This window comes from Conger conger, chromosome 1 (assembly GCF_963514075.1).
Source record: "Conger conger chromosome 1, fConCon1.1, whole genome shotgun sequence".
In the NCBI taxonomy this organism is placed as follows: Eukaryota; Metazoa; Chordata; class Actinopteri; order Anguilliformes; family Congridae; genus Conger; species Conger conger.
Window position 1 is genome coordinate 78,470,272 of NC_083760.1, and position 27,826 is coordinate 78,498,097.

At 41.3% G+C, this 27,826-nt stretch overlaps 2 protein-coding genes across 3 annotated transcripts; one reads left to right on the forward strand and one right to left on the reverse strand.

Annotated features, from left to right (window-relative positions):
* The first annotated feature begins 3,802 nt into the window (after positions 1-3,802).
* trpv6 (transient receptor potential cation channel, subfamily V, member 6) lies at positions 3,803-17,839 on the forward strand. Its single transcript, XM_061235795.1, has 17 exons — positions 3,803-3,914; positions 6,525-6,676; positions 7,181-7,278; positions 7,458-7,580; positions 8,782-8,922; positions 10,309-10,407; positions 10,573-10,748; positions 11,610-11,756; positions 12,128-12,207; positions 13,293-13,428; positions 13,755-13,841; positions 13,949-14,025; positions 14,536-14,701; positions 15,360-15,426; positions 15,840-16,108; positions 16,650-16,756; positions 17,127-17,839. Exons 2-17 carry the CDS (start codon positions 6,546-6,548, stop codon positions 17,401-17,403), a joined length of 2,181 nt encoding a protein of 726 aa, XP_061091779.1. The 5' UTR covers positions 3,803-3,914; positions 6,525-6,545; the 3' UTR covers positions 17,404-17,839.
* On the reverse strand, positions 17,641-27,078 carry si:dkey-26c10.5 (uncharacterized protein LOC563797 homolog). 2 transcript variants are annotated; one of them, XM_061235776.1, is made up of 7 exons: positions 26,923-27,078; positions 26,718-26,816; positions 19,456-19,554; positions 19,037-19,111; positions 18,534-18,685; positions 18,266-18,363; positions 17,641-18,146 (listed from the first exon to the last, which is right to left on the reverse strand). In XM_061235776.1, exons 1-7 carry the CDS (start codon positions 27,017-27,019, stop codon positions 18,029-18,031), a joined length of 738 nt encoding a protein of 245 aa, XP_061091760.1. In that variant the 5' UTR covers positions 27,020-27,078; the 3' UTR covers positions 17,641-18,028. The 2 variants fall into 2 exon arrangements, with proteins under 2 accessions (XP_061091760.1, XP_061091767.1); XM_061235783.1 differs by lacking the exons at positions 26,718-26,816; positions 26,923-27,078 and adding an exon at positions 19,744-20,130.
* Positions 27,079-27,826: the final 748 nt, after the last annotated feature.

Below are 27,826 nucleotides of genomic sequence, written 5' to 3' on the forward strand. Positions count from 1 at the left end.
TTGTTAATATTAATATCAGTTTACTATGTTTTTTCCATTATCGTCAAGGTGCTGTGCCTCTTCAATACTAAAATCGGACATGTTACGAAGCGGATCACTTCATGTGCGTGTAATTTAGTGTGCAATTTCACATTCCCTTTGTTTCATACGTAGAACTACTTCACTAAGGACTGTGAGCAATGTGAATGTGAAAACTGTACTGAATATACAGGGTTTGAGTGCCAGTTAAAGTTGTGAAGGGGAAACTATACTCCTTGTGTGTGCTTGTGTGTGTGTGTGTATGTGTGCGTGTGTGTGTGTGTGTGTGTGTGTGTGTGTGCGTGTGTGCGTGCGTGCGTGTGTGAGTGCGTGTGTGTGTGTGTGTGTGTGTGTGAGAGAGAGCGAGAGTGAGAGGATGTGTACATGTTTATATGTATGAGTGTCAACACGATTCAACTGTTGTGAAAATTTGTAAAATAAAAATAATGATTTTATTTACATTTGTATGAATTTTAGTTACTTGCATGCTATAAATAGAACAATGGGCGTGTGGGATTTGGTGCAACGCTGAGCTGTTTTCTTCAGATTCCACAAGGATGACCTTGAATTGAAAGGGTAAAAGAAACATTTTTCTCCCACAAAAAATGCAAATCAGCACAATGCTCCTCTGCAATCAGAGAAAACCATCTGCTCAAGTCAGCAAAAGTAAAACCAGATAAAAGAGAGTGAGAGAGAGAGAGAGGAAGAGAGAGATGCAGATCACATGGGAAAACAGGAATCATACCAAAATATCTCTATATGTGTGACACAATAATTAATTTAATTTAATTTAATTAGTATTTTTATACACTTTGGTTTCACCATGTAGACCTTTGAGCACTTTATATACATTGAGCCTTTTCAGGGCACCATAATGTTTGGGACATATGAATGTTATGTAAATGAAGGTTCAAGCCCCGGTGAAACCACGAAAAGATCTGCAGAGCTGTTGGGCCCTTGAGCAAGGCCCTTAACCCCATATTGCTCCAGGGGCAGTGAAGTGTAGCAAAATTCTGCTTTGGCCAATCAACTGTCACTTTGGATAAAAGTTCACTGTGTATAATCTAAATTACAATCGAAGTATTAATTCTGCCCCATAGTCTCCATTTGGCAGGGCAATGATGGACAGAGGGAGGCATTAAGACAGGGTGAATTAAGAGGTGCTGGATGAAGCCCAAGTTTGACCTAACAAAAGTAAAGCCTGTTAGCTTTCCTCCAAGTCCTCTGTAACATAAGTAAAGCCTGTTAGCTTTCCTCCAAGTCCTCTGTAACTCAGTGCAAAATAGTTTATGACACCTAAACTCGCAAATAGCTCTGATGTCATCATACAGCATACATAAAGCCCATTATTAGAAAGACTACGTTACGTGGCTGCTACAGCATGATCCTTTAACAATCCCTTAGTCATCAGGCTAGAGTAACTGCTAGCAAATGATTCGTAAAGGACTGTTATTTATATTGACATTTGTAATCATGGAAAGCACTGTTGCTTAAAGGCAAAACAAAATGTTTTTGGAAGAAAAATGAAAAAGAGTTTGTTTTTTTTATCACAATTTCACCACTTTTTGTAACATAATCACAGGCACTTCAAGAAATTGACCTTTATAGCCAACAGTTCAGTCCTTCTAAAACATTATAGCTTAACTGAAAATAAATGTATCCTACCAATATGTCAACACAGGCTACATGTGAGCACATAGACAAGCAAGGAAATAGGCCTATTTTGAAGCCTGATTACATTAAGGGTGCCCTTTTTAAATAATGAACATAATCAGATAAATACTGAAAATATATATGAAGATTTTAGCGGAACCTCATTGCAGCTGTGTTCGTGTGTCGCCTGTTTTAGGCCTACTTGCATTTCGTATCCTTTCACAGAATAATGGCTTCAAAACAAGGCGTACAGTATACGCTATTATATGCCTACAAATACGAAATCCTCCAGCATTATTTTCTTTCAGATATATAATTACCATGTGTTTATGGATGTTATTCTGTAAGCCATCGCAGTCTGATCATCATCGTTGCGACAAAACAACAATCACTGTTGTGACAGACCGCCGTCTTCTTATACACACAATAACACCGCAGGGGATTGGAATAACTCTGCAGTGCGCCCCTAAGCTCTGTATGAATTGCAGCGATTGAATCCTTTGAGCGCCGCGGTGTTGCATAGCGCCTATATAATAGAGCATAGGGATAAATATGAAAAGTAGACTATGGTAAGGTTCATGCTACAGAGGGCATTGTGGTGGGGCAGTATCCTTTTTGGTTACCATTCAAGTCTGTTTGTTTTTTGTAATACAAGCTTGATTTATACGTCTGCATGCCCACATAAATACGTGTTACACGATAAATTTTCTCTTTTTCTTCTCGCAATTCATTGCCTGACAGGGGCACAATTCGTGGTTGTATTTTATACATTATATCACAGCAAACGCGTGTAAGCAACATTAGGGACACACAAAGTAGAGTGCCCCAGTAAACCTGTACTAACCGGAACAGATAATCCAGAACTCGTTAGTTAGGCCTGCATACTTAATAGATGTCGTAAACATTCCACTACCTTGTGCATAGTGCACCTATTTGCTAGTTAGATGTATTCCGCATACCTTCAGGTCTGCATGTTTTTAAGTCGTTCTTAAATACATAACTTGAACTCTGTATAGGTACTACCTATGACAACTAATAATAAATAAACAAACCGACTGTTTGTTTATTTATTTTTATTATTTATTTTGTTGTTAAATGACACAATTACTGAGAATAATATATTGCAAATATGTTGACTTTCTAAATGTGAGCATATATGCCTAGGCCAACTGATATTTGCGTAATTATGGTAAAATATCCGGCGTATATACGGGATATATTTTAGAGAATGTTTCATCTGTTTTATTTTCATTTACATAAATGCGACATATTTCTTTTCTGTGGCCGGTAGGTTGAAATGTTTAGAAAATCAACCCGAGGCAGTCCAAGTGAATAAAAAATGTGAGGCTCTCCCACTGCCCATTGGGGTGGGGGTATAAACCAGAAATTCAGGATGTTCGTTTGCTAGGTTGGCAAACCACCCAAGGCGACTCCACCACCAGTCACTTGCCTATTCCATTCCAGGTCGGGATAAGGGGCCACCGCTCCGCCGGAGTGGATTGGGGTTCAGCGTCGGTCTATAGTTGAGGCCTGGACCACAAGCTTCAGAGACAAGGTATTGCCGACTCTTTGGATTATAAATGCACGTCTACACCGTGTTAGAGTGTCAGCATTTCCGAAACGAGTTGTTCAGTTTCTTATCTGTAATAATAATAAGAACTGATGACGTTAATTTTGTTGCCAAGTTGTTTGTGGTGGTCATACAGGCGGTGGAACTGAACCGAAAAATCACAATGTGGAAAATGGACCTGTCCCGAAAGTTCGCCAAGGTAAGCAAGTCACTACTGACATACAAACGTGGTTTTCAGACTAGACATAAATTATGTTCAGTATATGCACTGTGATTTTTTTCCTCCTTTTTTGCATTCCATTGTTTTAGTTAAGGATTCTCTCTCTCTCTCTCTCTCTCTCTCTCTCTCTCTCTCTCCCTATCTATCTATCTCTCAGTCATGGGCAGTGAACTGTACCAACAACCCTAATAACAGTGTAGAAGTGGCCTATTGCTGTGGCTAGATCTCATTCCCTCTTTCTCTTTCTCTCCTCCCTTCTGTCTCTTTCTCCTCCCCCAATTTAATCTCACAAATCTACCTATATAAATGTACATAAACAAGAACTTTAGTCATAGATGAATGCATAGTTCATGAACTCATGAACAGTTGGCTAACAATGGAGTTTCAGTATATCATTAAATATTGTTGAACATATATATGAATTTGGGCAGTGCTATTTGATACTGATTTAAGGTAAGGCTTCATTGGACTTTTTTCTTCTTCCTAATAGCAGGTATAACAGAGTATAGTAAAGTAAGGCTGCATAGACTAATTTCTTTAACCGATAATCATATGTTGAATGTCCTTCTATACTGTATCTTAAAAAAGTTGGCATGGCATCTATCTTTTCATGAAAATGAGAAAAATAAGTAGGCTGTTCTTTTGAATGTTAATTATGTTGCTGACATGTAGGGTTAAATTTCATTTCACTGTGGTAATGCATTGCTATGTGTTATTCTATTAAGTTTACTTGATACACATATTTACCCAGCATCAAAATAAATGCATTTCTCTGTTTGTGCATCTAGGATTTTGGATAAATTAATGAATACTTATCTTTGACTTTGAATAAATGGTGTTGGCATCAGTTTTTTTCACTGGAAATTGATGTGCAATCATGATACACTTGTTTGACTTGAACTGTTGTAAAACCAATACATCACTTGGACTTGTTGGGTGCAATGCCTGGACATGGTGAAAAGAGAATAACATAACAGAACCAATATGCCCATTTGAGCAAGAGAACAACAATTTTGGATGAGGTATGAGGGAGTCTGGACTTGCTGGTGCTTGCTTAGTTGTGAGTTCATGGCCAGAGTTTCTAATCTTGCAGGGCATTAGATCTGAGAATGCCCATGGCTTCGTGATCTTGGAGACATGGAATAAGGTGTTTCAGGTCACCACACAAAAAGTGTTGCTTTGCCAGTTCTTCTCCATCAGAGAAGCTAAATCGCTACGGCCGACGCACTGCAGTTAGTTAAGACACTGCTGCACAATCTGTTGCAGGCTGGATGGTCACATTCTTTTGAGCATTCACTCATGCAGCAGGATGAGGTCCTGTCCTCTGCACTCATCTGCAGTGCAGCAATGCAGCAAAGGGGCCTTTTAGCAGTGAATTAAGGTTCTCCTAATTTTGGAATGTTAGATTAGTATTGTGCAGAACGATGTGCTAATTACTGTGCACATTTACGGTAGACATATAGTAGACTATAGATAGATAGATGGATCATTACATTTATTGAGCACTTTTTTAGACACTCAAAGCACTTTGATGTCATGAGGGGGAAACTCGGCGCAACCACCACCAATGTGCAGCACCCTCCTGGTTGAGGCACGGCTGCGATTTTCGGCAGAAGGTGGAGAGGTGCATTTACACAGCTGGACATTTCACTATAAAAATTCCACTAAAGTATCTTGCTAGCTTGGTAGAACAGCAATGCCCCACATGGGATTTGAAACCCGCGGCCTTAGTTTGTCACAAGGCCCATTCCCGAGCGACTACGCCGCCCTGCCGCTGTGTGTGACAGACGAGTCGGGGAAGTGCCTCGTTGCTATAGAACACCTGCACTGAAGGTGTGGTGCTCCAGCGAGGGAGGCCAGGGGCCTGCTTCCCGTCCTCCTCCTGGGCTCCTAACACAACGGCATTCCAGCAGGAGAGGGCTCACCCGCACGCTGTTCGTGCAACAGACACTGGTCTCGTGAGAAAAGAATGGGACAGTAGCGCCGCAGACCCAAAGAGCCGAACTCTGTTGGGCACTTGCGGTGTGCGCTCTGCGCTGTGATGACATGTGGTATCGTAGGCTTAGGGACCAGTGAACAGGCTCTTGTTGTCCAGGAACAGAAAGAAGAAGAGCACATAGTCCTACAGTAGATAGTCTGACTCCTTGTATAAAGCGAAGCTCACCTCCAGCAGTTGTCATACTCGATACTAGCCTGTGGCTTTCATGTTTTTGATTTTCTCTTGATGAGTAAATGTTAATCACCATCATGAACTCACCTGTGGCATGTACATTCACCAAAAGGTTTGCGCACTTGGCAAAACAGATTTAATCATTTATTTAGATAATAACTTAATTCGTTTATTGAAAGTACAAGTAAAATAGTTTGCAAAATTGACCACCTTTCATTCTAAAATACCCCCCTCCCCCCACAGTGCTCCTGTAAACAATGGTGCGTCCGAGATTTTCCATAAAGATTTATACTAGCTGAAGTAGTACTCATGTAACAGTCAAAGTCTCTCAAGTATACCATGAGTAGAAATGAGTAATTATTTAATCAATCTGAGACAAAAACATTTCATAAATATGAAATGGTAGGCCTACACAAAATACAAATAGAATTATGGAATATGTTTATTATGATGTACTGGGTCCATGTCCAAACACCTTGGGTACTCCACAAAGTAATGACATTGTTTTCTATTGTGATAGCTGTTTAGTTGTGTAAGATTTGTAAGTACTATTTTTGAAAGTGTTGGTTGGTCAGTCATGAGCTGTAAATTGCCGCAAATAGCATAATTACAGTTTGCTGAAGTAGCCTATCACAGTGCAGATCTCTCTCTCTCTCTCTCTCTCTGTTTCTCTCTCTCTGTCTTTGTCTCTCTCTCTGTGTCCCTATCCATCAGTCCAACTGCAAAATTTTAAAGTGTAGCTACATATCTGCTGCAATTACATTTTATGCCTTCCTAAGGCTTCAAATTTACTGGAAATCTACTCGATATTTAAGTATGTTAAGTGAATGTGTATGTCGGGAGATGCTCCTTCCTTTGACTTTGATCCATCCCTTCCCTCCTATTGGAAGCAGTCTAAGCCTGCGTTCGACATTATGGCTCCGCCTCTGGCACGCTCCGCTCCTGGTGAGCTCAATCATTGGTGGGGCCAGCTGAGGTTCCGCCTCCAGAACAGGAAAGGGTGGAATCAAATGCTTGACGAGACGTTTCTACTGCAGAACAAGAGGTGAGAGAGAGATAAATATATTTGCTCATGTCCGTGATTAATGCCATCCACAAAAAAATCCATAAAAAATAAATACAGCAAACTACTGTAAGTCTCCTGTATATGACATTGCATTTGTTTAACAACATGTTAATGATTTAGCTTTCATGTGAAAAATACATTTTATGCATCAAGCATTATAGAAATATTTCTGGCTTGTGACATAATGATGGAGCAAAAACAGGGAATGTGAAATATCCCCAAGAGAAGCACTTCTAAAAGTAACCAGATGAGCTGGACTCTTCCCATTACTTATGACTTATGATGAGTTTTCATGGTAACGTGTGATGGTAAGCACATGAAAAACACATGTGGTATGAAGGCTTTGGTAATGAGTCACAATAGCGTAATTTTTGTGTTGCTTTTGCAAGTGCGGACGCCGCATTTAGTGCACCGTAATTACACTCAGTCAGCGGTTGTAAACTCCTCCGAACACCTCCCGTTCACTCTCCGTTTCTGTGTCAGGATACATGACATCCCACTCTTCTTTGCGGCGAAAGAGAATGATGTCGGCTCAATAAAGAAGCTGCTGAAGTGTCCATCCACGGACATCTTTGAAAGAGGCAAGTCTCTCTTTCCCTTTCTTCACTGACTGCATTTCCCCCTTGGATGTATCAATAGAGTATCATCCATGACATGTGCAATGCATTGTGGGGAATATTGCTTTCATAGTTCATCAGTGCTTATGAAGTGTTGAGTCGGCTGTGATAAAGCTCACCCTCTCTCTCTCTCTTTCTCTCAGGGGCACTGGGAGAGACTGCCTTACATGTGGCAGCACTCAGTGACAATGTGGAGGCAGCTGTGTGTTTGATGGATGGAGCTCCAGAACTCATAAACGAGCCCATGAATTCTGACCTGTACCAGGGTAAATACACACACACACACACACCCACACACACACACACACACACACACACACACACACACACATGCACATGCACATGAATGTGCACACACGCACACACACACATGAATGTGCACACCCACACACACACACACACACACACACAGCCACACACGCACACATGAATGTGCACACACACACACACACACACATGCACATGAATCTGCACAGCCACACACACACACACACACACACACATGCACATGAATGTGCACAACCACACACACACAAACACACACACATGCACATGAATGTGCACACACACACACATGAACGTGCACACACACACACACACACACATACGAACGTGCACACCCACACACACACACACACACACATGAATGTGCACACACACACACACACACACACACGAATGTGCACACACCCACACACACACACATGAATGTGCACACCCACACACACACACACACACACACACACACACACACACATGAATGTGCACACAATCACACACACACACACACACGAATGTGCACACCCACACACACACACACACACATGCACATGAACGTGCACACCTACACACACACACACACACACACACATGCACATGAATGTGCACACACACACGCACATGAATGTGCACACCCGCACACACACACACACACACACACACACACATGCACATGAATGTGCACACCCACACACACACACACACACACACACACACATGAATGCACACACACACACACACACACGAACGTGCACACCCACACACAAGAAACTGTTGGTTACACCACTGTTTGCAAGTAAATTATACAATTTTACAATACAATAAAATTTTGACATTAATAGATTTATACATACACCAAATATCATATTTGTTCAAATCAAAATTCTGAATCATTCTGAATCAAGTATTTATTCTCTCCAGTTGCTGTGCCCAGTTTTGCCCCACCATAGCTAGCTTATGACATAGCATGGACTTGGATCAGTGTTGTCTAGGTTGACGTGCATAAATTCATTATTTGCATTTGTCAGTCCTTCCAATGCCTTTTCAATGATTACAGACCAATGCGTGAACTGAAGATTATATGTAAAAAAAAATTATGTTTTAGCACAGTAGTCTGGCCGTGTAGGCGCAGCCGAATGACCGAATGTCTGCTGTGTGCTCTATGCCTCCCTCCCTCCCGATGAGCAGGAATGACTGCTCTTCACATCGCTGTGGTGAACCAGAACGTAAACCTGGTCCGTGAGCTGATCGTCAGAGGGGGCGATGTCGCCACCCCCAGGGTCACAGGACTGTACTTCCGGAAAAGGAGAGGCGGCCTGCTCTACTATGGTGAGGTGCAGGGATGGGTGTTCCTCTTTCTTTTTTCGTATTTTTATTTAACCGGGGAAGTCATACTGAGAACATCTCTTTTTCAAGCCCTGACCAAGAAGACCGCATAAGTGAAGTTACCCAAAGTAATACATAAAACTACAGTACAACACCAATGCACAAATTCACAGATACAACACAGTACAACATCAATGCACAAATTCATAGATAAAACACAGTACAACATCAATGCACAAATTCATAGATAAAACACAGTACAACATCAATGCAGAAATTGATAAATAAAACACAGTACAACAACAATGCTAGTTGGGGTACAATTGTAGGTGCAGGGATGGGTGTTCCTCTTTCTTTTTTTCTTTTTTTATTTAACCAGGAAGTCACACTGAGAACATCTCTTTTTAAAGTGAGCCCTGACCAAGAAGACCACATATGTGAAGTTACACAAAGTAATACATAAAAGTACAGTACAACACCAATGCACAAATTCACAGATAAAACACAGTACAACATCAATGCACAAATTCACAGATAAAAGCACTAGAACATCAATGCACAAATTCACAGATAAAACACAGTACAACATCAATGCAGAAATTGATACATAAAACACAGTACAACATCAATGCAGAAATTCATAGATAAAACACAGTACAACATCAATGCAGAAATTCATAAATAAAACACAGTACAACATCAATGCTCAAATTCATAAATAAAACACAGTGCAACATCAATGCACAGATTCACAGATAAAAGCAGCACAGAATGCACAAAAGAGCTGAAGAAAAAGCAACAAACGTCCTTGCAGGAAGTGATCGAAAGCATGTGCATTCCGTGGTCAGCAGATCTCTAATACTTACAGCGGGGAAGGCTCATTAGCGCTAGGTCAATGAGAGTCCCAGTATATATGCCTATTTAGCAATATACCTCTAAAAAAAATTTCAGGGCTTTTGTGTGCACTCTACGAAATGTTCTCTTTGGGTACAAATTGGTAGATTTTCCAAGCAAAAAGGTACAAATTAGTTATATAGTTATTGCTAGTTGGGGTACAATTGTATGCACCTATGGGGTACCACCCCATCGACATCTCTTAGGGACCCATCTGGACCATCTCTTCACAGGAACTCTTTAGTTGATGAACAAACACAATGTGTGCTGCATTCTCAAACATCGCTGTTAGTGTTGTTGGTTTAGATGAACTCCTACGGGACACAATTTAGTTCCTACCTGTATGGAAGACTTATTTACCAATGCTGACGTTTGCCGTGAAACAGATTCACAGTGCAATCTTGGTGTCAACATGAGTTTTGTGAAATGTGTGCCACAGTTATACATGGGGAAATATAGTTTTCCTATATTCAAAGGAGCTGAACTTTCTTGCAGGGGAGCATATCTTGTCCTTTGCCAGCTGTATGGGGAATGAGGAGATTGTCTCCATGCTGATTGATGCCGGAGCGAACATCAGGGCACAGGACTATCTGGGTAATGGCCATTCTTTCTTTCTATCTATTAAGTTTTACTTGCCCCTCCCTTCTTATAATTTGAGGTTTATATTCAGGTTTATATTCTTTTCTAAGTCAGTTTTTCAGCCTGTTAATGCCTGTTCCTCTCCTTTCCTCTCCTCTTCTCTTTCTCTCTGTCTCTCAGGCAACACTGTCCTGCACATCCTGGTTCTGCAGCCAAATAAAACCATTGCATGTCAGACACTGGACCTGCTCCTGGCCCGGGATGCAGAGATGGACCTATCGGTGCCACTCGACAGGCTGCCAAACTACCGCGGGCTCACCACCTTCAAACTGGCAGCCAAGGAGGGCAATGTGGTGGTGAGAGGGAGCGCCTCAGGTTCAATACCACACATACACAGTGCAGTACACCACTCGACATCCTCAAAGTTACTCTGTTGGTGGTCATAGTGATATTTTCAATAGATAACCGTGCTTATGTAGGGGTCCCCTGTGCTGTGCAATCCCGTCTTGCAAATTGTGGCATCATAAGAAGAGGCAGGTAACATCATGTGCATGATATAAGAGCACGTGCCTGTCTGTGCTCTCCTGAGCCGACAGCGGAGGTTGCAGCAAAGCATGCTGACGAAATGTGCAAGAAAAAAGAAAAGGATATACAGTAAATACCTGTACATTGATTTTCATGTCTTCAGTTGAAGCCACAGGTATTGAAATAATAAGCAAAGGCACACTCGTTGTTCTCATAGGACACATATTAAAGGTAGAATAGGTATGTTCGGACTCCTAATGATCAAGAGCAGAATTGCAGCAACAAACAGCCTCAAACCTCAACACTGTTTATCCCTCCCCCTTCGCTGCAGTTGAAATCCCCCCCATGTCATTGGCTGTGGCAGTTAGAACCAATTTTCAACCAATGAGCTTGAATTATGGTACAGTTATACAATGTTTTGGTACAGAGTGTCGGTTCGTCAACTGTGTATTTTCAAACCCCAATTTAAGGACTATAAACACAGGCCGAGGGTGAGTGAACATGTCAGTGTGCTTTTTCCAATGATAGGAAGGGATTTACCGGATTTATTTTTAGGGATTTATTTAAGAATGGTCTTGTAACAATGTTTTAACACAAAAATCTTACCTATTGTACCTTTAATGTAATTGACTTTTTGATTGATATATGACTATACACGCTTAGTCTCCTGTCTTCCCCCCCCCCCCTCTCAGGTGTTCCAGCACTTGGTGAACCGGAGGCGGATCGTGCAGTGGAGCTTGGGGCCTCTAACCTCCAACCTCTACGACATGACTGAGATTGATTCCTGGGCTGACGACCTCTCTGTGCTCGAGCTCATCGTGGGCAGCCAGAAGAAAGAGGTACATAATGGGGCCTTGTTTATTTCGGGGCTAGACATTGTTCATGTGGGGCCGACATGGCTCAGGCAGTAAGAGACAGTCGTCTGGCAGTCGGAGGGTCGCCGGTTCGATCCCCCGCCCGGGCTTTGTCGAAGTGTCCCTGAGCAAGACACCCAAACCCCAAAAACTCCTGACGAGCAGGTCGGGGCCTTGCGGCAGCCAATCGCTGTTGGTGTGTGAGTGTGTGTATGAATGGGTGAATGGAGAAGCATCAATTGTACAGTGCTTTGGATAAAGGCGCTATATAAATGCCTGCCATTTACCATTTACCATGTTGTTGAGTATTACGCAATTCATACAGTTCATCTCCCCATTGCTCTCTCCCCATTCAGGCTAGACGGCTGCTGGATGTGACTCCAATCAGGCAGCTGGTCAGTCTCAAGTGGAATCTGTATGGGAAGCACTATTTTAGGTAGCCATTTCCATTCATAACGCTTTGGTTTTCAAGAGGTTTAGCCCTGCAGATTTGCATACCAACAAGCTGTGCCTTGTTTCTACAATATTTTGATCTTGACAATATCCCTTGGACCATGTTATTGTGTTACATTTTATCCCTGCTGAAAAAAAACAGCTCAAGCTAGGTTTTGGAACAGCTAGCTGACCAGCTCAGACCAGCTCTATACTCAACATGGTTTGACCAGCTCAAGCTATATTTTGAAACAGCCGGTAACTGGTCATTTCAAGCTGGTCATATGTTGTGGAGTGGTTTATATGTTCTGTTATTTCTTCATCTTGCTGAAATAACATAATGATTTAGCCATTTCATTTCTAACAAATTCCTAGTTTTCCATTTTACTTCAATTTCGGACTGTATAGCTTGCTGAAACATAGAATGGCATACTCTGGAAACAAATTTGCAACCCTATGGTTACAACCCAAGTTTTTATTTGTGCCATGGTGTTAACATGAGATAGAATTTTCTTATTAAGTAAAAAAGTATTATTGTTATACTTTAGTTATACTTTATACACTCAGTGAGCACTTTATTAGGTATTTATTAGACTTATTTTTTAGACTTATTAAGTCTTCTGCTGCCATAGCCAATCCACATACAGGTTTGACGCATTGCTCTCTCATCAACAAGGCTTCTTCAACTGCCACTGTGATGTTTTTTGTACCATTCTGAGTAAACTCTAGAGACTGTTGTGCGTGAAACTCCCAGGAGATCAGCAGTTAGAGAAATACTCAAACCAGCCCGTCTTGCACCAACAATCATGCCAGCGTCAAGATCATTGAGATACATTTTTTTTCACATTCTGATGGTTGATGTGAACATTAAACCTGACCCATGCTCCTATACACGATTTTATACATTGCACTGCTGCCACACTATTGGCTGATTAGATAATCGCATGAATAAGTAGGTGTACAATAAATGTCCTAATAAAGTGCTCAGTGAGTGTATAATAAAGTGTAATATAATTGTCAACTTTAAGAAAAGAAATTGTTGTATCACACACCTGTTTTGTTATCTGTTGCTTTTGTTGTGTAACACAGGTTGTTGTTGCTGTTGTACCTCCTATATATCGGAATATTCACACTATGTTGTGTATACCGCCCCCTGAAGGATGCCCCAGAGAATTACACTATATCTGAACATGATGCTACAATCCGCATACAGAAAACTCTGGAGGTGGGTGTGTACAGTGTGCATTGTGTGTGTGTGTGCGTGTTTGCATTTAATTACTGTATGTGTCAGCCAGTGAGAGGTGTGTAAAGTGTGCATTGTGTGTGTGTGTGTGTGTGTGTGTGTGTGTGTGTGTGTGCATGTTTGCATTGAATTACTGCATGTGTCAGCCAGTGACAGGTGTATACAGTGTGCATTGTGTGTGTGTGTGTGTGTGTGTGTGTGTGTGCATTTTTGTGTGTGTATGTGTGCGCATGTTTGAATTTAATTACTGCATGTGTCAGCCAGAGAGACTTTGTCCTTTATTGTGAGTATTGTTCATGCTGTCTCAGGAAAGCTATGTGACCTATGAGGACCACTTGCGTCTCGTGGGTGAAATCATCAGTGTCCTGGGTGCTCTGGTTATTCTGCTGCTGGAGGTCAGTATAACTGATGCGTGGTTCTTACATTCCTGTGCGTGCTCAACCTGTCACACTTTTGAGAAAAAGAGGTATTTTCATTATTTTGGTGTGTTTCGATCCCTCAGATTCCTGATATTTTGAGAGTTGGAGCCAAGCGATATTTTGGGCAGACTGCCCTTGGGGGTCCCTTCCATGTAATCCTGTAAGTGTGTGTGCTGCCCCTGCAGACAGAGCAAAGTTTTAGATATGTTTTTTTTTTATGATATGAGGAACTTATAGAAATGTTCTTATCAAAATATTTGAATTTGCAAGTGGAATTACACATTTTAAAGTCTGGTTTACTGTATGTGCCTCACACACAATAAATGTATATTGTTTAAAATTCTTCTGCTGTGTTCTCTTATGAAAATATCTCATTCACATATGTGATTGGCTTTTGTAAACCTGCGAAAAAGAAAATAGGTCACATTGAGTCATTTCCATCTTCACATTTTCATGTATGTCCTGACTTCTTAAAATGCGTGCTACAATTTTCATGTGAAAACAAAATATGTGACTTGAAACAGCTTTTCAGCAAAGTGGGACTACTTTACTTTATCACTGACGTGTACTCACGTTCACGTGTCGGTTGCTCACATGTGTTTTTTGTGAGGGACAGGAGGCCATGTTAAATATGTTCCATTTATCACTCAACCCTCTACCGTTGTGTCAGGATCAGCTACGCGTGCTTGGTGGTGCTGCTGTGCGTGCTACGGGTGAGCGGCATGCCTGGCGAGATGGTCCTGATGGCGGTATGTCTGGTCCTGGGCTGGTGCAACGTCATGTACTTCGCCCGCGGCTTTCAGATGCTGGGGCCCTATGTCATCATGATACAGAAGGTACACGTTCTTCCAGACCAGTCTCCCCTCAGTAGTGTGTACTATATGAAAAAAACCTCACGCCTCTGTTAGGGAAGATGCCCTGCATCGTCTGATGAAACAGATCCACAGTAAAACAACAATATACTTGAGTTTAAATGCATAACAGAAAATGAGAGAGCATACCAGCTCTCTGATTTGAACCACACATAGTAAGACTTATATACAGTTTTCAGTACACTGACCCAGAAGGGGCGGCTTTACCAAAACAAAAAGACATGAAGCTGGCCACTAACATTTATCAGTATTTTGTCTTCGGATTAGCCCTTGTTGACCTTGCTGTAAGACCGGAATGTGCTAGCTATCCCCTTCTAGGAGAAGCAGAGACATTAATCTCACAGGGTATGAGAAACAGAGAAATACTCCTAGTAAGCACGTCATTCAGAAAGTTGTCTGATTGTAATAAAGATTTTAAAATAGCAATCGTGATTGTCTTTATGTTAACACACATTGTCAAGACTCAATTAATACAATTATCCTTACACTTCTGCGACTTGTCACTGACTTGCTTTTGTATCAAAAGTTACAAGATTCTGTTCCTTTCAGGGGATCATTTTTTCTCTGATCTTTCTGCATTAAAATCTTTTAATTTTCTCATTTTGTTTTCATTTTTCCTTAGATTATATTCGGAGACCTCACTAAGTTTATTTGGCTGAGTATCATCGTGCTGGTTGGATTTGCCACTGGTAAGTACTGTTCCTTTAAAAGGAAATACTTTTAAGTAATTATATTCTTAGTCAAAGGCTATTTGTGGGGAAAGCATGCCAAGTGTCAACATCCTGGGGAAATTCTAAATGGTGCATGACAGGAAGTAGCTGCATTAAATCTGCATAAAATTTGTGCACTTGGTACTTTGGCATGCGGTATGTTATAAATTAATCTGGAACTTCCATCCGTTCAGTTAGGGCTTTAATGTAAAGCACTTGCACTGCTGCCACACACTCACCCCCTTTGCCTCTGTTCTCCATCCCTCCCCCTCATTTTCTTGTTGTACTCCTTTTTCCTCCTTTTCTTTCTCTCCCCTCCTCTCTTGCTACCTCCACCTACCTACTGCATACCCTGCCGTTACCCCCTCCGCCCTCCCTTCCCACCCCCACAGCTCTGTGGATGGTGTACATGACCCAGGACCCCGAGGCTCTCCCCCCCTACCGTTCGTTTCCCATCACCCTCTTCTCTCAGTTCGAGCTGAGCGTGGGGCTGGTGGACCTTCCTGTGGACCACTCCCTGATCACGCCGCCCATCGTCCACGTGCTGCACTGCTCCTTCTCCGTGGTGTCCTACATCCTGCTCCTCAACCTGCTCATCGCCATGATGAGCGACACACACTGGAGGGTGGCCCAGGAAAGAGACGAGCTCTGGAGGACACAGGTATACCTCCGGTCTTCATTCACATCTCTTTTGTGTCTTGGGACTTTGTCAAGGGTATCTAGCATCTCTAAGAACATTTTTAAGAACATCTAAGAACTACACTCTGGATGCGTTGTGTGCAGTGCATCCTATTCTTATGCCACCTTCGTTATTGCCTTTTGGCATTCTGCCCTTTCTGCCATTCTTGTGACCCCCTAAGGCCATTGTGTTTATGGGGCAGCCTGTAGCATAGTGGCTAAGTTACATGACTGAGACCCAGTTTGTGGTCCAAGCCCTGGTGTAGCCACAATAAATAAGCTGCACGGCTGTTGGGCCCTTGAGCAAGGCCTTTAACCCCACATTGCTCCCTGGGCACTGTACTGCTCCTAAGTAACTAGGATGGGTCAAATGCAGAGAACAAATGACCCCATGGGGTTCAATAAAGTATATAAATTTCTTCTATAGTTTGCCACTGAATTTAACTTCAAAGCTTTGTTAAGCCTGAAGTTAAATACCTTTTTTTTTCCATGCATTCCATCTTCCACACATTCTGCTATTCTAGGTAGTGGCTACCACCTTGATGCTGGAAAGAAGATTACCACGATGCCTGTGGCCGAGACTCGGGGTGTGTGGGCTTCTGTACGGCCTGGGAGAATGCTGGTACCTCAGGTAGGAACCCAATGGCTTTAATATTAAGCCTCAAGTCAGAAAGAGGTTCTAAGGGCTATGCTGCATATGCTTGGTGTACATGATTTTAGCGGTGCAGCCCCAACTAATGTTAACGGAATGAAGAGGTTCTGCCAGGACATTAAATCTTTACCGTAGTTCCTAGGCTAATCATTTTTTGTCTGGAGGCTGAAACAAAGCTAGGGTTATATGGAAATAAACAGGGTGTTGCATAAAGCAGTGAAATGACACAAGAATATCTTCCCAAACCCTAATGTATAGATAAAAATATTTGTGACAACTTTTGTTCACATTAGTTTTGAACTGTAGGCTATGTTAAATAATTGTGTATCATTTTCCATGTGTTTCTCAGAGTAGAGGATCGCAATGACCAGTCAGTACAAAAGATCCGTCGCTATGTCAACGCTTTTTCCAAGGAAGATGACCTAGCTCAGGAAGAAGAGACTGAGAAAAGTGACATTGCCCACAGCCCTGCTGCTGGCATCCCACTGAGGAGACACCTGGAGAGAACCAGGGCAAACTACAAGCGGAAATCTCTGAGAGGCTGGCAGGTGATTCGCAGAAGCACTCTGGGCCTAGGGGCAGAAAGGGAAGGCCATACGGACAAACAGGAAGTTGAGTTTGTCTGAGACTCATCATACCACACCTGCGTGGTAAAGCTTCACAATTACTTGGTGATGTGCAATAAATGGATGCAGTATTGTGTGACTTTATTCATAATATGTGGGGAAAGAATTGTATTGTAAATGTTTTTTTTTTCCATTTGTGTTGGTGTCCATGGGTTGACATATAAAATGAATAGTGTGCCCCAGTACGCAGTAAAAGCTCAGGTATCTTAACTCATATTTGAGAATAATCAGACCAAATTTCTTCTCCGTCACTTTATTTATGAAAAAAATGATTGTATTATTAAGCTCAAACATTTTGTTAATGTAGTTTCACCAGGTACATCAGCAAGACATTTATTTTAAAGAAAACATATTCTTTATAACAAGCAAAATATGCATGATATTTTTTCACTGTTTAGTGCAAAACATTCAGAATATAATAAAAAGCACAACAAAATTCCACTTTCCTGGACATTTCTTTAAGGCTCTGATGAGGCTACGCATATAATGTATCATAGAATTACTGCATAACAGTACAGAAAGTTTTGTTTGATTTAATATGATTGTAATAAGCATGATTATTGACTAACATCTGAAATATTGCGTGTGAATTGTAGCAGTTTATGCAATTATGAAAAACCATCCCTCATTTCTGACAGATGTAGGCAGAACTGTGTGAACATATTGTTGTTTTCCATTTGTCATTGGGGTCACTTCTTCCAATCAGAAATCCACATTTCTCAATCTGGCTCCCGGCCAAGTTGCTGTTGTGAGAAAGGGGGGGGGGGGGTTAATACAGCATACACACAGCACCATCACCATCTCTGTTTTGTTTTATACTCAGACAGAAGCAGAGGTATAGACCTGTAATCTACACACCCACCTCTCTGCCACTGTATCATTGACCCAGAAGGGCATTCCAGATTTAACATGGGTCACTCCAATCCAGTACATCATCGTCCCTTTCTTTACCAGAAAATCCTGAGAGAGAGAGAGAGAGAGAGAGAGAGAGAGAGAGAGAGAGAGAGAGAGAGAGAGAGAACGGTTTTTCAGATTAAACACTACAGTCTGGTCAATGCTGTGGTGAGAAGTACAGAGACTCTGCCAAATGTTATGGTGAGCAGCACTGAATGGACAATGGGGAATAATACCTGAAGTCTTTGATTTTTTATGACAGCCAGGTCCCCAGCCATTTTCTTGCACTGATCTCTGCTCTCACGCCAGGTATGCAGGTCATTCGACAGGTAAAAACAGCTGCCCTCAAACCCATGCCACCCAGCATCACAGTTTGTGCAAGGAAGGGCTAGGAAAATGACAGAAATGTACTGCATTATCAGTGTTTGGAAAAATATATATATTTGAGTCTGTAAATGTTCATACACCATAAACATTCCATTCACTCTGATAGGTGAAATGTTGCTGATTGCAATGTACACATACTCTAGTGTTATGTTTGGCTCAAAAAGTGTGAAAATGGGGTAATACAATATTAACCAATCCAGCTTTCATCTGCTATTAATATTGGTGCAATTACAGGTTAAATAACACTAGAACAGCGTTCGTGTGTATCAGTAAGACATTTAGATCCAAACTACAATGCAAAACCATTGTGCAGTTGGCATCCCATTGTGCCAGTATGATTAACAGTCCTTACCCTGGTCTGGACAGAACGGTCTGCATTCCTGCGGAGTGCACCTCTTCTCCTCCACGTCGTTGCACCTAGACTGCCCTGAGAAACCACAAGACAGAACCTTCTTCTGACCAAATCAAATCTCAAAGGACATGTATTACAATGTTGTCTGGATGGTCTGTAAGTTGACTATCACAGTGCAATTTCCCCAGGAGCTTTTGTTAACGTACTGCTATAGTGTTCATTATAATTTAATGAACTGCTCATAAACAACATATTGAATGCACATGTATATTGTTTTTTGAAAGTCGCTCTGTAATAACACGGCGTTATACGGCCTATATTCGTAAAACTGATTCTGGTGCACATGATGGTATCGTGTCTTGCGACGGTAAGTCATATTAAGTACATATAGAATGTCGGTGCCTCCGATATACACTTACGTGCGGTACCGAGAATGCAGATTCCGAGCAACAGTATTAGTGAAAGGAGCGCCAGAATGATACACAGGCCAAGGTAGAGGCGAGCTCTTCTCTGGACGTCTAAAAAAAAGAAAATAATCAGTAAATATTAATCATTTTCAAATCAAGTAGGAGTTAATATTAATAACAGAATGCAACCTTCAGAAATTAACACACTTCAAAGCACATCCTAACAGTTAGGCCTACATATCAACAATTTATAAATGACTAAAACGCGTCGTTCATCAATGCTAGCCACCTACTACGTACCTTGCAATTTTGTTGATTCATCTGGAAATTTAGTTTTGGGCTCCGCGATTTCATAGTCACGACCGATTTTTATTTTCATCGTAAACAATGAACAGTTTGGATTATTGTTATTTTCTTAAAGAGCGGATCCTAGCAAATATCGCCTTTTCCTTCGTGTAATTCTGGATCAGTAGTTAACGCTCGAGTTGGAATGTGCTTCTGATAATGAAGGACGACTGTTTTGTCTAGCCGGTAGGAAATGGCGTCTTGGGTGTAATTTTCTTATTTGCGTGCTTTCCTTTCACTCACAACGACCCCCTCCTCCTCCCTCGTGAATATTTTATGTGCCAGTATTTCGTCTCTAATTTCGGGTTTTTTGTTAATCGCACTTACGAATGTATTAGTTGACTGTCTCGCTCCAAATGCATAGCTGTGTGCGATTAGATATGTAATTGTAAAGGAGTTATGTGACATTCATGCATACTTTCCTTGCCTTTTATACCCTAAACCATAAATACAACGGCTGGACCAGGGCTCCCATTATGGTTTGAATTAAAATGGGTTCTAAAAATGCACCTTGTCTGCTATGTTCCGAATCATTGAGGAATACGTTACGATGTTGCACTTTCCCTTTGGTTAGTTTTGTGTTTTTATTTTATTTTTGTATTTAACAGAGGACCATAACTTGTAAACAAATGGCACGTGCGAGCAAACTGTTTTCTCGGTGGTCAAAACTTTGATTCGGGAATTGTATCGTCTTCTTTTGTGGGGAAAAAAGCAAAGTATCGAAAATGAAGCAGCTGCGTGTAAGGATAATTGTATTGAGAGTTGCGTCTCTCTGGGTGGTATACCAGGGTCCAGTATATGAGGAAAATATTCCGTTTGAATCAAGGCTACGTCTCTAAAACAACGTGCTGCCTGCAGATACCTCCGTAGAATGTGTTGGCTTTCTCGCGGTTTTTAGCTACACAAACAGAATGTGTTGCCCTACGATTCAATGCGAAAGCGTCCCATCATGAGCAGAGTTTTGCACAACGGACGAGTTGTTTTCGGTTCGTTTCGTCGATTGCTTTCTCACTGGGAAGTAACCGCTCATGAGTTCACTTGGACGAGCTCCGGAGACCACCCTATCTACACGGCCTCGGCCCACTTGTTTTGGTCCGCATCAGAGTACTAAACAAGGCTTGTGTGAAAGCACACGCCTACCGAAGGCTAAAGAAGTAGTCACCTTCTACATCATACACCTCATTTAAGATGTCTCATAAGACAGGCCTGTCATGATACTTTTCACAAGGTCACAAGGAGGTTAGCCGTTAGAAGTCAGCAGTTCAAATGTAATTCTCTGCGACGTGAAGAATGTAATCAGAGTTGAGCATGCACAGCACCAGGAAGTCTGTTTACCAAGGCTTCTACTGAAATTAAATCTGACGGACCCCTTAAAAATAACTATATTAAGGCTGTGTTCGAAACTGCATACTTACTGTAGCATACTAATCTAAAGTACTATATTTCAATGAAAATCAACCGGAAATTTTGTACGAGTAGTATGCAGTTTCAAAGTCATCCTATTCAGTAATATAATGAGGGAAACACAGCCCTGAAGGAGATACCTTTCAGGTATGCCTTTCAATGCCACGGTCCTGACTCAAAGATGTAGCCTCTTGATACTAAAGGCATTAGGCTTTATTTTGAAAGGACAAAATCTGTTAATAAAAAAGTTGTTGAAATCTTCAACACACAACAACAGAAGCTAAACACTTTTTATGATTGGTGACAAAAAAGGAACAATCAATGGTGCAGCATACACTCACCGGGCACTTTATTAGGTATTTATTAGACTTATTCTTCAGACTTCTACTGCTGTAGCCTATCCACTTAAGAGTTATTAAGCGTTGTGTGTTCAGAGATGCTCTTCTGCATACCACTGTTGTAATGTGTGGTTATTTGCGTTACTGTCACCTTCCTGTCAGCTTTTACCAGTCTGGCCATTCTCCTCGGAGACGTCTCTCATTAACAAGGCGTTTCTGTCAGCAGAACTGCTGCTCACTGGATTTCTTGGTTTTTTTGCACCATCCTTTGCAAACGCTAGAGACTAGTGTGGGGATGGGGATAATGAGGTGTGGCAAAAAATAAGTGAGTGCTGATTACACGACTGCAGCCTCAATCTAATTAATTACATTATAGAGTTGCACAACATCTGAACACTAGTATATAGGCCCAGTCTGTGCTCTTTTAACTTATAATTCTTGTTTTTACTTGTATTACTCCTGTGAAGTGCACCCTGTAACTCTCTGAATCTGGAGCAAAGACTACCATCAAGTTCTTGGCTAAACTGTGGGGAAAATCCAACAGAGACCCTTGCTATACTCGTCCGGGAAGACCCCGGTCTCATCCCCAGTGACGACACTGTTGAGGAACACAGGGTTCTCATTCAGCTGCTGCCAAATGTCCCGGGACACATCAATGCGGTGGGTCCTCGGAGAGAGTGATTTGGGCACCATCTTTGTGCACAAAATTTCCACCAAGACGGTCCTCACAGACTCTTTATTTTATCCCAGTTCTTTAGCAATCGTTCTGATTGTTAGTCTGAAGTCCATCCACACTAGTTCATTGACCCTCTGCATGCGTGGGACATTGTCTGCTCCTCGTACACTTCTTTCGACATGGTAAGGGTTGCTGTTGGATTTTCTCTCGGTTTAGCAAAGACGTTCATGTTAGTCTTTTGCTCCGATTCATAGTTTTACAGAGTGCACTACAAAACAGTTAGAAAGCCACCTGTATAAACACGAATAATGAGTTAAAAGAACCGAGACTGGGCTTATATAGTGTTCAGATGCTGCACAATTCATTAGTTTGAGGCTACAGAGTTGTGTATACAGTAGCCTCAGTCTTGTTTATTTTTAGCCAATATTATATTCATATATAGGGCGGGCTGTAGCGTAGTGGTTAAGGTACATGACTGGGACACGCAAGGTCGGTGGTTCTAATCCCAGGGTAGCCACAATAAGATCCGCACAGCTGTTGGGCCCTTGAGCAAGGCCCTTAACCCTGCATTGCTCCAGGGGAGGATTGTCTCCTGCTTAGTCTACTCAACTGTACGTCGCTCTGGATAAGAGTGTCTGCCAAATGCCAATAATGCAATATACAATATAAATTATAAACTATATATTTTAACATGCTATATATAATATATGTACTGTATAATATTATATATAACATGTAGCCACAATAAGATCCGCACAGCCGTTGGGCCCTTGAGCAAGGCCCTTAACCCTGCATTGCTCCAGGGGAGGATTGTCTCCTGCTTAGTCTAATCAACTGTACGTTGCTCTGGATAAGAGCGTCTGCCAAATGCCAATAATGTAATCATGTAATGTAAAAATATATAGTAGCCAGCAGCCATACCACCATGCACCGTGCTCCTACTGAATGGCTGAAGTTAAGCAGGTGTAGGCTTGGTTAGCACTTGGATGGGAGGCCTCCTGGAAAAACAGAAAAAGTTACTGCTGGAATTGGTGTTGGTGGGCCAGTAGGTGGCGATCTTCCCTCTGGTCAAATAAATGGCAATGCCCCAGTGCAGTGATGGGGACACTGTGTAGGAGACGCCATCTATCAGATGAGACCTCAAACCGAGGTCCTGAGGTCATTTAAGGTCCCATGACACTCTTTGCACATAGTAGGGGGTTCCCCTGGTGTCCTGGATAAATGACCAACCTGGCTCTTTCAACCTGCCACCTAATAATCCCCTGATTTAATTGACTATTAAAAATAATCCACTTCAGTTTATTTGTGGTGATCATTCTGGTGCAAAATGGCTGCTGTTGCATCACCGTCTGTCAACAGCAATTTTCAAGCAAGTCTCAATTGGATTAAGGTCTGGGCTTTGACTGGGCCATTCTAAGACATTAACATTGTTTGCCATTCTTTAAACCATTCCAGTGTAGCTCTGACTGTATGATTAGTGTGATTATCGTGCTGGAAGGTGAACCTCTGCCCCAGTCTCAAGTCTCTTGACTAAAAGAGGTTTTCTTCAAGAACTGACCTCGCTCCATCCATCTTACCCTCAATCCTGGCCAATTTTCCAGTACCTGCTGATGAAAAGCATCCCCATAGCATGATGCTGCCACCACCGTGTTTCACTGTGGGGATGGTGTGCTCAGGGTGATGTGCAGTGTTGTGTTTCCATCACACATCGAGATTTGCTTCTTCCTCATAGCTTGTGGCAAACTCCAAACGCATCGCTTATGGCTTTCTTTTCCCCACTCTTCCATAAAGGCCAGATTTGTGGAGTGCACGACTAATCCTGTGGACTTTCCAGTTCCGTCAGAGATACCGTTGGCTTCTTGGTCGCTTCTCTGATTAACGCTCTCGGTGCTGTTGTGCCATATTCTTCATTTTCTAATGATGGATTTAATTGTGCTCCGCAGGACATTCAAGGCTTGGGATATTTTTAAAAATTTGAAAATAACCTAACCCCTAACTTTATCCCTTACCTATTTAGTGAGGTCTTTGGTCTTTGTGATGCTATTTGTTTAATAATGTTCTATAACAAACTCTGAGGCCTTCATGGAACATGTGTATTTATATTGAGATTAAATCACACACAGGTGGACTCTAACTAATTATGTGACTTCTGAAGGCAGTTGGTTGCACCTGATCTTAGTTAGGGGTTTCACAGCAAAGGGGGTGAATACATACGCACTCAACACTTTTTTTAAATCTGTAAATAATTTAGAAAACCATGTAATATTTCCACACCGTTTGTCCATGACATACAACCCCAATAAAATCAGCGGTTGTAATATGACAAAATATGGAAAAAGTCCAAGAATACTTATGGAAGGCACTGTAAATCCAACTATCTGTCTATCTATATTGATAGATAATTACATTTTATATAGTGCTTTTCTAGCCACTCAAAGTGCTTTACAGCGATGAGTAGGAAACTCGCCTCAACCACCAACAATGTGTAGCACTCACCTGGGTGATGCACAGCTGGCATTTTGCACCAGAATGCTCACCACACACAAGCTGAGGTGGACAGGGATACAGTATATACAGTGGTGTGAATTTTTTCAATGGTTTTTGTCAATTGAATCAGGGGATGATTAGGTGGCAGTTTGAAAGAGCCAGGGTGGGGAATTTAGCCAGTACACCAGGGAACGCCCTACTCTTTGCGAAGCGTGTCATCGGATCTTTAATGACCACAGCAAGTCAGGACCTCAGTTTATCATCTCATCTGAAAGACAGCATCCCTTACAGTGCAGTAGTGCAGTGTCCCCATCACTGGGCTGGGGCATTGGAGATAATTTGACCAGAGAGAGGATCACCTCCTACTGGGCCACCAACACCACTTCCAGCAGCAGCTTAGTTTTTCCCAGGAGGTCTCCCATCCAAGTACTAACCAAGCCCACCCCTGCTTAGCTTCAGCCATTTGGCAGGAGCTGGGTGCATGATGGCATGGCTGCTGGCCAAAAATGTTTTTATTTTGGTAATCATGTCATTTCTTTTCGCGCTTCCTCTTTTTTGTTGACCCTAATCCAACATAATGGAGATTATAAAATTTAAATTATAATTTAAATTATAGCAATTATTCAAATATTTTTTAAACTAACACTGAACCTTTGTAGTGGCATCATTACAAAACACACATATCTTTCTTTGCATGTCCCTAAATGATAGAAAATTAAAAACATTAAGTATTGGGGTTTTTTTTTCCAAAAACATGAATTACAGTTTTCTGTCAAATGTCGATTCAAAATATGTTTCTTATAACAAAGAAAATAAATCTATGAAATGTGTCTATTGTCCTCCTTTATACAAAGTGAAGGGAGAAAAAAAAGACCTGTTTGTTCATAATGTAATCGTGAGATGCACAATTGCATGATACAGTCGTTATATTAATTTTATTTTTTAAAAACAAAAAAACTCCTTTTCATTGCATTTCATGATATAATAGTATACAAATGTATGCTGAAGCATTCTGAAGTATTCAGACCCCTTCAGTTTTTGCACACTTTATTGTGTTGTAGATTTCATTTTAAATTAAAAGGTTTGCCCATCAATTCAGTAACCAATAATGACAAAGTGTAAACAATTTATTACAAATCGAAAAGTAAATCTCTCATTTCTATAAATTTACAGACCCTTAATTCAGTACTTTGTAGAAGCCCCTTCTTCTTGGGTAACCTGCAAAGTTTGTAGATACAAGTTTATCCCACTCTTCTTGGCAGATTGTCTGAAGCTACGTCAGATTGGATGCAAAGCGTCTGTGAACTGTGAATCTGTGGAGAGACTTCAGGTCTCTCCACAGATGTTCTATGGGGTTTAAATCTGCACTGGCTTTGGCTGGGCTACTCAAGGACAGTCAGAGACTTGTCCCAAAGCCACTCCGGCATTGTCTTGGCTGTATGATTGGGGTAATTTTCACGCTGAAGGGTGAATCGTCACACCAGTCTGAGGTTGCGTGCACTCTGGAACAGGTTCCTTTTTTCCAAGGACCGCTCTGTATTTGGCTGAATTACCTCATTTCTGACCAGTCTCCCTGTCCTTGCCTCTGAGACGCACCCCCATAGCATATTATTGCCACCACCGTGGCTTGTTTTTTTTGTCCTGACATGCAGTATGAATTGTAGGACCTTATATACACAGGTGTGCGCCTGGCCAATCAATTAAATTTGCCACAGGTGGACTCCAGTCAAGTTCTAGACACTAATAAAATAATAAAAGCAAACAGGATTGACCTGACCACAATTTGGAGTGCCACAACAAAGGGTCTGAATACTTATGTAAATGAGAGATTTCAGTTCTTTATTTTTAATAAATTTGCTAAACTTTCAAAAAATATGTGTGTAGATTGATGGGTAAACATTTTAATTTAAAAATGATATCTACAACACAATAAAGTCTGCTAACAGTGAATTGCTCAATTAAAACCTCTAAAATGCATTCACACAGTAAAGCAGGTGTACTGTGTGGCTTGACACTGATAGTACCTCTTATGGTTGTAGCAGAAGCACAAGGAGACGATGGATGAGAGTAAATGTCTTCAGCTGGAACCTTCAGTTCTTGGTACTCAGATTCATCTTTTTTTCCTGTGGGACAAGCAGAGACAGTTTGCTAGAACTGTTGAACATGTACGGCGATCGCTAAACATAGTGAGTACATTTGAAATTGATATATATATAAAAAAAAGAGCACCTTCCAATAACTTGTCAGCTTCAGGTTTTCTTTCCTCTTTTCCCTTGTTTTCCTCCTCTGATCTCTCTTCATTCCCCTTCATTTTTTGCATCTCCATTTTCGCCTTCACTCTTTCGAATGTTCAAATTAAGCTGACACGTAGCATCTTAAATTCAGAGGCTGTCTTACAGTCCAGCAGTGGTTCCAACTTCCCCCTGTCCCATTTTAGTCTCTTCCTGTGTGACTTTCAAAGATGACCAAGCATCTTTCACCAGACCTTGCGGGAACAGTACATTATTACATTGTTGGTAACTGAAAATATTTAATGTATTATCTATTTTTAAGTAAACATGAACAAAATCATGTAAAGGCAACATTTAAGATTAATTGTTTTGTTGGTGTTTTCATAATTTGCAATAATTATCATTATATCATTGGACCACTGGAATTAAAACAGTCCCAAAACATCACTGACCCACCAGTAAACTTCACCCTGGGTATGACATGCATCTCCTTTATGCATCTCTGTTTCAGTGCCAAACATGCTGATGCGGTATCTGACCAAAACATTCAATCTTCATAGAGGAATGGTCCAAAATCCCTTCAAAATGTGGTCCTTAACCTTGTGAAGCATTACAGGAAAAGACTCCATGATGTTATCTATGCCAGGGGTGGATGCACCAAGGCTGGCAATAATTATGGAAGCTTTATTTTGGTAAAATTTTATTTTATTAAATTCATCTTTGATTTTGGTTTGTTTCATTGAAACATTAATAAAGTACATTATTGTTCAGCATTTTGAGTTTATCTCAGTAATCATATATTTACAGTCCTGTGCAGAAGTCTTAGGCACCCTATACTTTATTATATGTTTATTTTTTTGTGTGTGTTAGTATAAAAGAACACATTTGAGATTTCCAAATAT

Coding starts and splice junctions, on each gene's coding strand:
- trpv6 (XM_061235795.1), top strand. CDS start 6,546: ATGGCTCCGCCTCTGGCACGCTCCGCTCCTGGTGAGCTCAATCATTGG. Junction 8,923..10,308: donor AGGCGGCCTGCTCTACTATG/GTGAGGTGCAGG, acceptor ACTTTCTTGCAG/GGGAGCATATCTTGTCCTTT. Junction 16,757..17,126: donor GGAGAATGCTGGTACCTCAG/GTAGGAACCCAA, acceptor TGTGTTTCTCAG/AGTAGAGGATCGCAATGACC.
- si:dkey-26c10.5 (XM_061235776.1), bottom strand. CDS start 27,019: ATGGAGATGCAAAAAATGAAGGGGAATGAAGAGAGATCAGAGGAGGAA. Junction 26,817..26,922: donor AGCTGACAAGTTATTGGAAG/GTGCTCTTTTTT, acceptor CTTGTCCCACAG/GAAAAAAAGATGAATCTGAG. Junction 18,686..19,036: donor ACCGTTCTGTCCAGACCAGG/GTAAGGACTGTT, acceptor TCATTTTCCTAG/CCCTTCCTTGCACAAACTGT.